The sequence below is a fragment of the Suncus etruscus genome, chromosome 9 (genome assembly GCF_024139225.1).
Source record: "Suncus etruscus isolate mSunEtr1 chromosome 9, mSunEtr1.pri.cur, whole genome shotgun sequence".
NCBI lineage: Eukaryota > Metazoa > Chordata > Mammalia > Eulipotyphla > Soricidae > Suncus > Suncus etruscus.
In genome coordinates this window covers 31124071-31139827 of record NC_064856.1, presented here as the reverse complement: position 1 = coordinate 31139827, position 15757 = coordinate 31124071, and the positions used below count along the sequence as shown (strand labels likewise).

The 15757-nt window shown below is 41.7% G+C and overlaps 1 protein-coding gene across 2 annotated transcripts in view; it reads left to right on the top strand.

The window, feature by feature from the left end:
• The window catches only part of ADNP (activity dependent neuroprotector homeobox), a 33217-nt gene extending 18544 nt beyond the window's left edge, over positions 1-14673 (top strand). For both annotated transcript variants that reach the window (XM_049781309.1, XM_049781310.1), the window contains 3 exons: positions 6321-6433; positions 8178-8270; positions 11562-14673. In XM_049781309.1, coding sequence (XP_049637266.1) covers positions 6321-6433; positions 8178-8270; positions 11562-14669 — 3314 coding nt within the window. In that variant the 3' untranslated portion in view covers positions 14670-14673. The remainder of the gene's footprint in view (positions 1-6320; positions 6434-8177; positions 8271-11561) is intronic.
• Positions 14674-15757: the final 1084 nt, after the last annotated feature.

Below are 15757 nucleotides of genomic sequence, written 5' to 3'. Positions count from 1 at the left end.
CTCTGTACTATCAATCACTCTGGCCCTGGTTTTTCTGTTTTTCTAATTAAACCAGAAATCAGGCTCTTTTTTTTTTTTTTTCCCCCAAGGATAACTACATCTTTCTCTTTTGGGGGAGGTGTTGGGGGGTTTTTTTGAAGTCATTCCCGGCAGCACTCGGGTTACTCCTGGCTGTACGCTCAGGAAATCACTCCTGGCAGGCTTGGGGGACCATATGGGATACTGGGATTTGAACCACCATCGAACCACCATCCTTCTACATGCAGGCAAATGCCCTACCTCCATGCTCTTTCTTGAAAAAAATCTTTATGCTCCTACTAGTCCTGGTTCACAAGACTCATTATTTACATAACATCCGTCATATTCTTGTTTTTGTGGGGGGGGGGGTTGTTTTGTTTTGGGGCCACACCCTGCAGTGCTCAGGGGTTATTCCTAGCTCTGCGCTAAGAAATCACTTCTGGTAGGCTCGTGGGACCATATGGGATGCCAGAAATCGAATCTATCCCTGGTCGGCCGCATGCAAGGTAAACACCTTGCCACTGTGCTCTGGCCCCCTCATCTTATTTGTTAAAGACTACTCCCTCCCACTGTCCAGTAGATCTTCCAGGCATAATTGCAAGCACTGGAGCCAAAGCCTACACAAAAATTACCTGTGTTTGCTTTTTAGATAAGAGTTGATTGAAGCACCTTAAGCAGTGTCAGAGACTTTCCTTTGCCTTCATCTAATAGGAGGTCCTTTCATTTTGTTTGTTTTGTTTGGTTGGTTGGTTTTAGTTTTGGTTTTTGGGTCACACACATTTTGGCCCTGAACTCAGAAATTGCTCCTAGCAGGCTCAGGAGACCATGAATGCCAGGGATTGAACCTGGGTCCATCTCTACTAACCATTATCTGCAGTCTAAAACTTCTCAGCCAGAAGAAACCTCCCAAGCACTGCCAGAGGGTAGGGGTGGGGGTAGGGTACTATTGTGATGCCAGGAATTGAACTATGGTTTGCTGTACATGTGCCTTAACCCCCATATTACCTCTCTGGATTTTAGACATATAATGACTCCTTAAAGGCAACTATGCTGTACCATTCTCCTCAGCAGCTCAGGTTGATCCAGATTCCTGTACACTCTGCTCTAATTGATAGAGGAGGGACTCCTACCTGCATTTCATCAGTTGAGAAAGGGGGCAGCTCTTAGAGATTGATAAACAAAGGGACAGAGTGATAGTTGAAGTGGGGAGGGCATTTGCGAGCAGGTTCAATCCTGAGCATCCTATATGTTCCCTCCAAGCACCAGTCAGTAATCCTGAGCATTGCTGGAAGTGACTCAACTCTCCCCCTCCCCTCCAAACACGATAAAAAAAAGTTGTTCACACAAAGTGGGTCAAAAGCAGGCATCTTGGGGCTAAAATGACAGTACAGTGGGTAAGGCATTGTCTTGCACACAGCTGACACAGGTTCATTCCCCAACATTTCATGTGTTATATGGTCCACCAAGCCTGCCAGGAGTGATTTCTGTGCACAAAGCCAGTAGTAACCCTTGAGCCCAGCCAGGAAAACAGGCATCTATTTCAATAACTGAGTGTCTGCGGTGGCTCTAGGTTCTTCCCTGAAAATACACCCAAAAGAAGGGGCTGGGCGGTGGCGCTAGAGGTAAGGTGCCTGCCTTGCCTGTGCTCGCCTTGGATAGACCACAGTTCGATCCCTCAGTGTCCCATATGGTCCCCCAAGCCAGGAGCAACTTGTGAGCGCATAGCCAGGAGTAACCCCTGAGCGTTAACGGGTGTGGCCCAAAAACCAAAAAAAAAAAAAAAATATATATATATATATATATATACATACATACCCAAAAGAATTCTTCATATATAGCACATTGGTAGAATACATTGGTAAAGTATGGGTGCTTCAAAAATGATTGGTCATTTCCTCATCTCCTTGGATATTTCTCCCTTTAGTTGGAAGGTTTCTGGGAGTGGGATAATAGTGCTGATCATGGCTATCCTGAGCATCAAGGAGACTGGAGAGAAAGAAAGGAGTGCCCTCAGGAACAACATCACTGGGAAATAAGCCTCCTCCTTCATTCTTTTCAAAGCCCATCTCTATTTTTTTTTTGGGGGGGGGGGCCACACCCGTTTGACGCTCAGGGGTTACTCCTGGCTATGTGCTCAGAAATCGCCCCTGGCTTGGGGGGACCATATGGGACGCCGGGGGATCGAACCGCGGTCCTTCCTTGGCTAGCGCTTGCAAGGCAGACACCTTACCTCCAGCGCCACCTACCCGGCCCCTCAAAGCCCATCTCTAGAGAATGGCTGACATTGGAAAGTATCTTCTTCCCTAATGGTTATCTTGTTTTGTTTTGTTTTTTTTTTGTTTTGTTTTATTTTCTTTTATGCCACACCCAGCGGCCCTCAGATTACTCCTAGCTCTGCTCAGAAATCACTCCTAGCAGTGTGTGATGCTGGGATTCGAAGCACTGTTGGTCCTGGGTCAGCCGCTTGCAAGGTAAATACCCTACCGCTGTGATATCTCTCCGGCCCAAATACTTTTTTTAAACATATTCGAACATGAAGTAAGTGCCCATAATCTTAGACAACCTGTTTCTAATTACTATATTCCTATTCCTTAACCACAAAGGGTATGGGTCCTCCATCTTAAATTTCAAATTTAGGGGTCTTTGAATAGGAGTGAGGGAGTAGTTAGGAGTAATTACTTGTAAAAGATTGTGCCACTCTCAGTAGTGCTGGGGGTGGCACGTGGTGCCAGGGACTAAGCCCTGGGCCTTACTCTATGATCTTAGTCACAGTCCCAAACATATAAAAAAATATTTAAACAATAGGGCCTGGAGAGAGATTGCAAGAGCGCCTTAGGTGGCTTTGCACTCAGCTGGCTGCCCTGGATTTTACCCATGGTACCCTAGATCCCCCCAGCACAGCTGAATGCAGCCAAAATAATAATTCTGGCATTAGCTGATAGTTTTTGGAAATGTTCCTTTTTAAAAAATAGCACAGCATTTCAGGTGTTTGCCTTGCATGTGGTCCACATGTGGTTCGGTCCCTGACATCTCATGTGGTCCCTGGACCCTGCCAGGAGTAATTTCTGAGTTCCAACAGGTGTGACCCAAAAACAAAAAAAAAAATTTATTTTAATTGGGTAAGCTTACCCCAAGCAGTGATCAAGAGCTTTTCCTTGCTCTGCTCGAGTGAACCTGGTGGTGCTTAGAAGGGACCATATGTGGCATTCGAATTGAAGCAAAACCAGGTTGGGAGGCATGTATATTTTAACCCTAACCCCTGTACCGTCTTTCCAGCCTTTGGGGACATCTATGAAGGAACTTTTGACTTGGAGTAGGGCAGTGGTCGGTGACCTGTGGCTCGCAAGCCACATGTGGCTCTTTACATTTTTAATTTTGCTCTTCTGTGTGGCTCTCAAAATAAATTTCAGTCGTGGTTTTGGCAAGATTTGGCTCAGTTGTAAAAAAGGTTGCCAACCACTGGTGTAGGAAATGGTATCAGTTCCCCCTTCTGAGAAGGGTTGCTACAGCATTAGAGGGTAGAGGAGAAACCTATTAGATGAGGATGCTGACACAATGCTATTCTACATCTAACTAGACAAAATATTGGGAATGGCCTCTGACTATATTCTGTCTACAGAATGGGTCAGATAAGAAAATTAGCATTAGTAGTGTTGTCAGAAATCTGCTCTTTTGAAAACAGTTACAGGTTTGACTCAATATTTTATATGTGTAGTGTAAATTATAAATTGGTTTCCTCAGGCCAGAGCAATAGTACAGTGATAGGGTGTTTACCTTGCACGTGGCAACCTGTGTTCGATTCCTTGCATCCCATGTGGTTCCCCAAGCCTGCCAGGAGCAATTTCTGAGCACAGAGCCAAGAGTGACCCCTGAATGCCTCCAGGTGTGGCCCAGTTTAAAAAATGATAATAAGGGGTGTGACCCAAAAAACCCAAAAAAAAAGTTGTTTTACACTTAACAACTAGGAGAAAACTAATTTATTATCAGTTTTGTTTTGTTTGTTTTTGGATTACACCTGGCAGCTCAGGGGTTATTCCTGGCTCTGCACTCAGAAATCGCCCCTGGCAGGCATGGGGGACCATATGGGATGCTGGGATTCGAACCACTGTTCTTCTGCATGTGAGGCAAATGCCCTACTGCTGTGCTATCTCTCTGGCCCCAACAACTATTTTTTTTTACAATAGTATGCCTAACCCCCAGTAGCAGTTTTATTTTCACTCTTTATTAAGTGTGATTTTTTTTTGGTTTTTGGGCCACACCCGGAGGTGCTCAGGTGCCCAGGAGTTACTCCTGGCTGTCTGCTCAGAAATAGCTCCTGGCAGGCACTGGGGACCATATGGGATGCCGGGATTCAAACCAACCACCTTTGGTCCTGAATTGGCTGCTTCCAAGTCAAACACTGCTGTGCTATCTCTCCGGCCCGTGAATTTATTTTGTTTTGGGGCCATACCCCTCAATGCTCAGTACTCCTTTTGACTTTGTGCTCATGAATCACTCCTGGCAAGACTCTGGGGCTGACTATATAGTGCAGGTCAGCTATATACAGGACTAGTGTTCTACCCACTGTATTATCTCTCCGCCCCTGTGTTATAAAATTGTTAAGGTTTCTTATGTTCACACTTAATTTTGCAGGCTCTGTAGATCAGTAAACTGGGTACCGTACAACCATGCAATGAGGTGATTCCTTTAGAGGACTTAAGTTTACATTTTAGCAGTGGTTGGAGAATTCCTTTTCTACAGGAAAGGGCTTTTATTCTGAGCTGCAGTTTCACTGTTGAGTTTTTTTCTGCATAGGTGAGTAGAGCCAGTGGTGGCAACCTTTCCAAAAATTTTGTGTATTTTTTCCTTGACTGTTGAGCTATGAAACTTGGAGGCAGGAAAAGCCAGTAATGACTGCCATGTAGGCACATCTTTGCTCTGAAATATAATTGGAAAGCTACAGGAGAAACAGCTATATTTGGGCTTATATGGTTGAGAAAATTAAGAGAAAAAAATCTAGGTGTCGATATCATTGTAGGTTTGGGTATCTGTTGATCTCTTTCCTTGCCTTGGTTATTGATAATTGGCCATAGTTCAAAATTACTTGATGTAAACTTTCCTTAGGAAATAGCGAATTTGACCTTAAATGCATGACCACTTATAATGAAGAGATTTTTTACTGTTAGCTGAACAATGGGCAGGCTGTTGAGCACTCTAGAACGGTGGGAGACACTGAGCAGTGTTTTCCAATGAAGTGCATTTCTCTGTATTACACTTGGTGCTTCACATGGAATATTCTGTGTGAATTTTGTATCATTAGGGTTCAATTTTTTTTGAGTTCGATTATTTGGGTAGGTTCCACATTTTTTTTTCCCTTGTGGTGGATAGGGGCTGGGGCCATAACAAGTTCATATAATACAAGTCATTGAACAGGGGTTGGCCAGATGCAAGGCAGTGTCTTAACTGCTGTACTATCTCTCTGGCCTCTTCTATATTTCCCATAATTAAGATGGATCTTAAGAACATTAGGTGACCAACTATTTTTCATCTTTAATTTTGGTTTTGTGCTATAGGGACCACCTGCAGCAAAGCTTGAGATACTAGGGCTACTTTCAGTGATGCCCACCCTGTATTGTGGGCCAGTGATGTGTTGAGTCCAATCTCTCTCTCCTTGGCCCCCTTAGTCTTTGTTCTAGAATTTAGGAAAGTAGATCTAAATTTCTGTCTATTCTGATGTCTTGGGTAAATTCACTTGTCAAAACAGTCCCCTAAAATCTCTAGCTGTACATTAACTAATCTAAATGTCTTTTGCTTTGGTGCTGAGTGCCCTTCTGAGTATGCAGTATTGACTATGGGCAGCTACTCAGTTATTAGTGTTTTGAGTCTGTAGTATGCAGAAACTTTCAGGTCTGTCTTTATAAATGCTGTTATGTGCAGGTTGTTTGTATGACAACAAAAAGTTATTTTCCTGATAATTAAAATTAATGTGGTGTTGGTGCTGATATGGTCTACAATTTTATTTTCAGAGGTTCAACATCCACAAGGACAAAAGGCATTTGTACTTTATTTTTTAAAGTCTAATCAGAATTGTCAGTCAGATTAGACTATCTACAATATCTACAATAAATTATCCTGTTCAAAAGATTAAAAAGACCAGAGCACTTATTTTTTTCTGCTTTTAAGTATTTAGAATGTACTAGATAAGGGTTTCGACTCACCTTTTCTGTCAAATTGGGCCAGAATTGTGATCTATCATCAGTGGAATTAGTAAATAATACAAGTTGTGCATGTTTTGAATTGACTTAAATTTTTTTTTCCAATAGAAACTATGTTCCAACTTCCTGTCAACAATCTTGGCAGTTTAAGAAAAGCCCGGAAAACTGTGAAAAAAATACTTAGTGACATTGGGTTGGAATACTGTAAAGAACACATAGAAGTAAGTAGCATGTCATTTTTTTTTTTTATTTTAACATGACTTAGCTTCCGATCGATTCCTTTGTGTCAGCAGCCGGGATGGTTCATTCTTAGATGTGTGACTCTCAATTTTTTTGCCTCGGCAATTAGTATCACTAGAGCTTTCTCAGTTACCCTAAACTGTTCCCTTTGCCCTAAAATGGCCTTTTTCATCTTTGCTTCCTGAAGCAAAAGTAGCTACTGTTGAGGACATGCACATATCAGACATTTACTAGGTGTTTTGTTGTGCTTAATTGTTTCTAAATTTATAAATTTAAACAACTTGTGGGTGAAGGAGCAATGAGGAATTCTTGTCAACAATTTTATGATAAACCAGTGAAGAAGTAAGCCTGCCTGCACACCACAAAATGTGTGACAGGGTCTATCTGAGGGACTTCAGAAGACTGCTCGTTTTGATGTCTGAATATTCTGATGGGACGGATTTAGACATGGTAGTTACAGGGTGCTTGTTGTCTCTTTGCTGAGGATTTGGAGTGTTGGCCCTTTTAACCCATCATAAACTATTATCTTCCCCTTGTAAACAGATAGCTTGTAACTGTTTCTCCTTGTAAACAGTTAGACAAGCTGGCTGGTCTTATGTCCTATGAACTTTAGGACACTCCGGAGGGGATAGATTGTGCAGTGGTCTCCTTGTCCAGATCTCATTGGTGTGGGCCTTATGGTTGGTTGATCAGTGCCTCTGAACTGTTTAGTCATTTTTCCCATTAGTCTTCAAATCCCAGCTGGTCAAGTACCTTAATTACTTGTCCATCTAGGTTTTTCTAGCATCTAGTACAGTGCTGGGCACACAATAGGGATTTAGTTAACTTTCTAATGGAAACTAAAGTGAAAAGGCAATTCCTTTATGTAACAGTTTTTCTTATCCTAGGGCCCACTAATAATGTTCTAGGCTTATATATTATGAAGACTTCTCTAAGTTGTCCTTGGTGTGGATGGTCACACCATTCATTCCCTCTTCAACCTTCAGATTCAGGAAAATCTGCCCGTATTAAACAGTCTATTCACTTTTTACTCTGAATAATCTTCCCAAGAGTAAATGATGCAAATATCAAGGTACCTTTTTCTAACTTGCATTTGAGTTGTTCCATCTATTACTTATTCTTCAATTTACAAATGCTTGGTTTTCCTCTTTGAAGAACAAGAGGAATTTTACTCTATGAGACTTTTTTATCTTTCTTAGTCTAATAGGAGGGAAGCATTGTGTTAAATTTTTATATAGGAAAAAAATGACTTAATACTGCTTACTTTCTTTAAATAGCTTTCTTTGAGTTTAGAAATGTTTTCTTCTCAGTTCAATCTTTACCCCTATCTGAATCTTCCCCCTCTCACTCTCTGATGGAATTAGAATGTGCATCTGTGATAGAAGGTGAACATTGCTGTTTTACACGGAATGCTAGAATTGCAGTTGACAAACTACAGTACTCAAATTAAAAGTCCTTTGGCATGAATATATAGTAGAATTTTTTTTTAGCTTCTATTGGTTCCCTTGGAAACATAGTTGACTATTTGGAGAATGTTTGGTTGATAGAAAATGTTCAGCGCACCTTCCATGTGCCTTTTTCATTTCCTACAAACCTTACTATTCATAATTTGGTGAGACTGGTTTTCCTATGCATCTCCTTAGTTAAAAGATTGGCTGTTTGTGTATAGGTTGGACTAAAGTTGATACCACTATACTCTTGTAAACTTCTTTCACTGTTTTCTAGGATTTTAAACAGTTTGAACCTAATGACTTTTATTTGAAAAACACTACATGGGAGGATGTAGGACTATGGGACCCTTCACTTACAAAAAACCAGGTAAGTGGCCCTGGAGATTTAATTAAATGGCAGCATCCTTGGTTCTCTCCCTTTTCTGCTTTTAAGACCTTTTAGATAGAGCTGCATCTGGATAAGGGAAGGGGGTCAGGGCCTGTAAAATAGTAGGAGTGTCTATTTCTTTTTAACGTTTTTTATTATACTTTAAAACTTTTAAAAAATCAAATTAAAATATAAACTGTTTTACAAAGCTGTTCATAATATGGTTGTTGTAGGCATTTAGTGTTCTAATATCAGTCTCACCACCAGTGTGATCTTCCCTCTACCATTATCCCCACACAACCTCACAAGCCTGCCCCCTTGGGGAATACAAATGTGTTTGTTTTTTATTGCTTATTAGAAAAGAATGAGTGCTAGAGGGCTAGAGTGATAGCGCAGCAATAGGACGTTTGCCTTGCATGCAGCCAACCCAAGCTAGATTTGATCCCCAACATCCCATATGGTCACCCAAGTCTACCAAGAACAATTTCTGAGCATAGAGCCAGCATACCCCCTGAGCACTGACAGGTATGGCCCAGAAACCAAAATAATAAAACAGAATGAGATCGTCTGTCCTTAAAAAGATTGGGCAAAACTGAAAGAATGTTCAGTCTTGTCATTGGATTAGCAGAGAGATTTGGTTATGTAAAAGTTTTGCAGTCTTGCATATATCAGCATTTTCATTCTTCCCAAAGTTTTTCCTCTAATGTCCTTTACCTCTAGTTTGTTATTCAGTTTCTTTTCTTTCTTTCTTTCTTTCTTTCTTCTTTTTTTGGTTTTGGGGCCATACGTGGTGACACTGAGGGGGTTACTCCTGGCTATGCTCTCAGAGATCACTCCTGGCTTGGGGGGGACCATATGGGACACCAGGGATTGAACCCAGGTCCATCCTGGGTCAGCCACATGCAAATCAAAAGCCCTACCACTGTGCTATGGCTCCGGCTCATTTTCTTTCTTAAGGGAAGGTTGAACGACATCCAGCAGTGCTCACAGCTTACACCTGACTGCCCAGGGATCATTCCTAATGGTATCTAGGGAACCATATGTGGTACACCACAAATTGAAATTTAAAGTAATAATATGTAGCTTAAATAGCCTTAACATCACCAAAATTAATGAAAAATGACAAAAACAGGGGCCGGAGAGATAGCATGGAGGTAAGGCGTTTGCCTTTCATGCAGAATGTCATCGGTTCGAATCCCGGCACCCATATGGTCCCCCACGCCTGCCAGGAGTAACCCCTGAGCACTGCCAGGTGTGACCCAAAAACCACACACACAAAAAAAATTGACAAAAACAGGGAATTATAGGATAGTGGTCTAAAAAACTCCACATCAGATACTTGATAAGTATGGTTACTTTGGATTTTTTGCCATGCCACCATCGACCAAGGCTTACTTCTGGCTCCTGTGCACAGGGACCATTCCTGATAGAGTTCAGGGGACTATATGGGGTTCCAGGGATCAAACCCTCAGGTTGGCCACATGCAAAACATGTACAATCACTCCTGCCCCTAGGACAGATTTGTGATTCACCTTTCTCAGTCCCAGCTTATAGTCTCATTAGAGAGGAATAAATTTACTTTTAAATTTGTAACTGTGACAAAATAGTTATTTATTAAGGAGACAAGCACTCTCGACAAGCCTGTGTTTTACCTGTTCATCAGAAAGCTAACTACACATGTTAATGAGCTTGATTCTGACAGTTGTTCTTTTATACCAATACATTCTGCAATGTCTTTTTGCTTTTTAACACTGTACATTACTCACAAACTAAGGAATTTTTATTTAACTTCCTAATTTGAGTCAAGCAGCTGTCACTTCATTGCTTTTGAAGTTGCTTTTGTCTGAATAACATGGAGTATAGGAAAAAGTCTACTTGTCAAGTCAGTTTTTGCTCAGTAGTGAACTCTGAATACTGTGCCAGTTTTGTTTTTGTGCTTTTGTCTTTATTTTTGGGTCACTCCTGGCTTCGGGAACTATATGGGACACTAGGGATCTAATCGAAGTCCGCCTGGATCAGCTGCATGAAAGGCAAATGCCCTGGGCCCGGAGAGATAGCACAGCAGCGTTTGCCTTGCAAGCAGCGATCCAGGACCAAAGGTGGTTGGTTCAAATCCCGGTATCCCATATGGTCCCCTGTGCATCGCCTGGTGTGGCCCCAAAACAAACAAACAAACGAAAAAAGAAATTAAAAAAGGCAAATGCCCTACCGCTGCACTATCGTTGTAGTCCCTATACCCCAGCATTTTAAAAGATGTGCCCCTTTTACTGTTTTGGGAGCTCTCAGGGGGGCATATACATGCTGGGGGTCTAAGCATAGACCAAACTTATTGGCCCTACAATCACCCTTTGAGGGCTTTTTTGTGTGTTGGGAAGTATAAAAGGCGTATTTTATCTTAATGCCTAGTTGCACTAAAATTTTCTGTGCCCTATATTTTAGTATAAATCTAATGCCTTTAGCAGGTTCTTGTTTTATGAAGTGAAAGGGACTTTATGTGGTCTGCTCTGGTTTTTTTGGGGGGTGAGGTGGGGGCTCACACCCGGCAGCTTTCAGGGGTTACTCCTGGCAGGCTTGGGGGACTCATATGAGATGCCGGGGTTTGAACCACCGACCTTCTGCATGCGAGGCAAGCACCTTACCTCCATACTATCTCTCCTGCTCCCCCAACTCTGATTATTTCTAACTATAGAATGTTTAACTTAGAAATTATACATGTGTGGGGCTGGAGAGATAGCACAGTGGCGTTTGCCTTGCAAGCAGCCGTCCCAGGACCAAAGTTGGTTGTTCAAATCCCAGCATCCCATATGGTCCCCTGAGCATGGCCAGGTGTGGCCCAAAAACCAAAAAAAAAAAAAAAGAAAAAGAAATTATACATGTGACCAAACTGAGTTCAATCCCTGGCACCTCATATGGTCCCCTAAGCCTCACCAGCAGTATTTATAGCCAGTTGTCTTTGGTTTATCTAAAACCAGTCAGCAAATGACAACTTTTTTCTTAAACTTGGAAGAACTTGTAATTAAATGCTTTGTTTACACTGTGGGACTCAAATGAATATTATAAAGTGTTTCTCACTTGAAGGGTTTTTTTTGTTTGTTTTTATTTCTCTAAATATAATTTACAAAAGGAAAAAGTATGCTCAATGATAAAAAATGGCATACAGAGTTTCTGTTCTAAAAATAGCATGTGTCTCTATTAAAAATAGAGACTGTCTGGGAAGAAAACCTAGAACCTGTTATTGCCTGTCTCAAGTGACGTCTATTTCCTTATTTTTCTTTTTTTTTTTTTCTTCAGGATTATCGGACAAAACCTTTTTGCTGCAGTGCTTGTCCGTTTTCTTCAAAATTCTTCTCTGCCTACAAAAGTCATTTTCGGAATGTCCATAGTGAAGACTTTGAAAATAGAATTCTTCTTAATTGCCCCTACTGTACCTTCAATGCAGACAAAAAGACTTTGGAAACACACATTAAGATATTTCATGCTCCAAACGCCAGCACATCAAATAGCAGCCTCAGCACTTTCAAAGATAAAAGCAAAAACGATGGCCTTAAACCTAAGCAGGCTGACAGTGTAGAGCAAGCTGTTTATTACTGTAAGAAGTGCACTTACCGAGATCCTCTTTATGAAATAGTTAGGAAGCACATTTACAGGGAACATTTTCAACATGTCGCAGCACCTTATATAGCAAAGGCAGGTGAAAAATCACTCAATGGTGCAGTCCCCCTAGGCTCAAATGCCCGTGAAGAGTGTAGTATTCACTGCAAACGATGCCTTTTCATGCCAAAGTCCTATGAAGCTTTGGTTCAACATGTCATTGAAGACCACGAACGCATAGGCTATCAGGTCACTGCCATGATTGGGCATACAAATGTTGTGGTTCCCCGAGCCAAACCTTTGATGCTTATTGCTCCCAAACCTCAAGAGAAGAAGGGCATGGGACTCCAGTCAAGAATTGGTTCCCTTGCTTCTGGAAATGTTAGATCTTTGCCATCACAGCAGATGGTAAATCGACTCTCCATACCAAAGCCAAACTTAAATTCTACAGGAGTCAATATGATGTCTAATGTTCACCTACAGCAGAACAACTATAGTGTAAAATCTGTAGGTCAGGGCTATGGCGTTGGTCAGTCAATGAGATTGGGTCTTGGTGGCAATGCCCCTGTTTCCATTCCTCAACAGTCACAGTCTGTAAAACAGTTACTTCCAAGTGGAAATGGCAGGTCTTATGGGCTTGGGACAGAGCAGAGATCCCAGGCACCAGCCAGATATTCCCTACAGTCAGCTAATTCCTCTTCACTTCCAGCAAGCCAGTTAAAATCTCCTTCCCTCTCCCAGTCCCAGGCATCTAGAATGTTAGGTCAGTCCAGTTCTAAGCCGACTGTTGCTGCCACAGGGCCTCCTCCAGTCAATACATCCTCAACTCAAAAATGGAAAATATGTACAATCTGTAATGAGCTTTTTCCTGAAAATGTCTATAGTGTGCACTTCGAAAAAGAACATAAGGCTGAGAAAGTTCCAGCAGTAGCAAATTACATTATGAAAATACACAATTTTACTAGCAAATGCCTCTACTGTAATCGATATCTGCCCACAGATACCTTGCTTAACCACATGTTAATTCATGGTTTGTCTTGTCCTTACTGCCGTTCAACTTTCAATGATGTGGAGAAGATGGCAGCTCACATGCGGATGGTTCACGTTGACGAAGAAATGGGACCTAAAACAGATTCCACTCTAAGTTTTGATTTGACATTGCAGCAGGGTAGTCACACCAATATCCACCTCCTTGTAACCACATACAATCTGAGGGATGCCCCTGCTGAATCTGTTGCTTACCACGCCCAAAATAACCCACCAGTCCCTCCAAAACCACAGCCAAAAGTACAGGAAAAGGCTGATATCCCCATCAAAAGTTCCCCTCAAGCTGCAGTGCCCTATAAAAAGGATGTTGGGAAGACACTTTGCCCGCTCTGCTTTTCCATCCTGAAAGGACCCATATCTGATGCACTTGCTCATCATTTGCGAGAGAGGCACCAAGTAATTCAGACAGTTCATCCAGTAGAGAAAAAGCTCACCTATAAATGTATTCATTGCCTTGGTGTTTACACCAGCAACATGACCGCCTCAACCATCACTCTGCATTTGGTTCACTGCAGGGGTGTCGGGAAGACCCAGAATGGCCAAGATAAGACAGCTGCGCCCTCTCGGCTTAATCAGTCACCAGGCCTGGCACCCGTGAAGCGCACTTACGAGCAAATGGAATTTCCCTTGCTGAAAAAGCGAAAGTTAGATGATGATAGTGATTCCCCCAGCTTCTTCGAAGAGAAGCCTGAGGAGCCTGTTGTTTTAGCTTTAGACCCTAAGGGTCATGAAGATGATTCTTATGAAGCCAGGAAAAGCTTTCTAACAAAGTATTTCAATAAACAGCCCTATCCCACCAGGAGAGAAATTGAGAAGTTGGCGGCCAGTTTATGGTTGTGGAAAAGTGATATTGCTTCCCATTTTAGCAACAAGAGGAAGAAGTGTGTCCGAGACTGTGAGAAGTACAAGCCTGGAGTGTTGTTGGGCTTCAATATGAAAGAATTAAACAAAGTTAAGCATGAGATGGATTTTGATGCTGAGTGGCTCTTTGAAAATCATGATGAAAAGGATTCCAGAGTCAATGTTAGTAAAACTGCTGACAAGAAGCTCAACCTCGGGAAGGAAGATGACAGTTTCTCGGATAGTTTTGAAAACTTGGAAGAAGAATCCAATGAAAGTGATAGCCCATTTGACCCTGTTTTTGAGGTTGAGCCGAAAATCCCTAATGATAACCCAGAGGAACATATACCGAAGGTCATTTCTGAGGATGTTTTAGAATCTGAGGAGAAGCTAGACCAAAAAGAGGAGGAAGGTTCGAAATATGAAACGATTCATTTGACTGAGGAGCCTGCCAAATTAATGCCTGATGCTTCTGATAGTGAGGTTGACCAAGATGATGTTGAATGGAAAGATGGTGCTTCTCCATTGGAGAGTGGGCCTGGTTCCCAACAGGTGTCAGACTTTGAGGACAATACATGTGAAATGAAACCAGACACGTGGTCAGATGACTCTTCCCAGAGTGAGGATGCAAGGAGCAGTAAGCCAGCTGCCCAAAAAAAGGCTCCCATGCCAGGTGACACAGAGCAGTTGAAATGGAAGAATAGTTCCTATGGAAAAGTTGAAGGGTTTTGGTCCAAGGACCAGTCACAGTGGAAGAATGCATCTGAAAACGATGAGCGCTTATCCAACCCACAGATCGAGTGGCAGAATAGCACAATTGACAGTGAGGATGGAGAACAGTTTGACAATATGACTGATGGAGTAGCTGAGCCAATTCATGGTGGCTTAACTGGAGTTAAACTGAGCAGCCAGCAGGCATAAATGTCAGGTTCTATGCTACAGCCTGGGACTCTGTTCTCCTCTCAGACTGCAAAGCTATATTCTTACTGGTACTGCCTTTTGAATGCTAGATCAACAGGCTGTTGGGACATGTGGCCACTTCAATACCAGTACTTGACTAAGTCTCTGACACATGGTTGGCTGATCTTGCTTCAGAACTTTTGAGAGATACAGTAACTAACTGTGAAAAACCATTAAGCTGGTGGCTCATGAACGCACACAAGAAAAGCAGAGGTTATTTGATCTGCCTTTTCAACACCTCATTTCCTCTGTAAAATCTTTGGTTGAATGTCCTTGCAAAGCGTTAATCCTGATTCACATGGTAGTGTAGGACCAGTGTACAAGCTACCAGTCTAAAGTGTATAGTAGACTCGGGGGAAATCAGTTTTTTTCATGTATTCATTCTGAATAGTTGAAATGTATATTTGTACAGTCTTTTAGACCTATTCAAGTGATGCTTATGATATTGTTACTGTGTACCCATCAGATTTCTTTTTTTAGTGTTGCCCTTGCTGTGTAATAAACGCTCTAGTTTACCTAGCAAAAAAGCTTGAAACTGCGCTAGTATGGACTTTTGAACAGACTTAGTTTTTGCACATAACCTTGTACAATCTTGCAACAGAGGCCAGCCACATAAGATATATATATATATATCTGGACTCTCTTGTATTATAGACTTTTCCTTGTTTTGAATATCCTTGACATTATAGCTGACAGACAAAAACTGGTATTTCAGATCTCTTTTCTGAAATCTTTTAAGCTAAAATCACATGCAAGAATTGACTTTACAGCGACTAATTTTGACACCTTTTAGATCTGTATGAGAGTGTGTTGTGTTGAAGCAGCAAACCAATGAGTGCTGCACTTTGGATATTTAGTTTTTTCTTTAATTACACACCACCTTGGTGTATTCATTTATACCATCTAATATATGACACACTTGTAGTATGTATAATTTTGTGATTTTTATTTCCCTTTGTATTCATTTTAAGCACCTAAATAAATTGCTGTATTGTGCTTACTGTAAATATTTGCTTTATTACACATTACAGTTTTGTGTGTCCACTTCA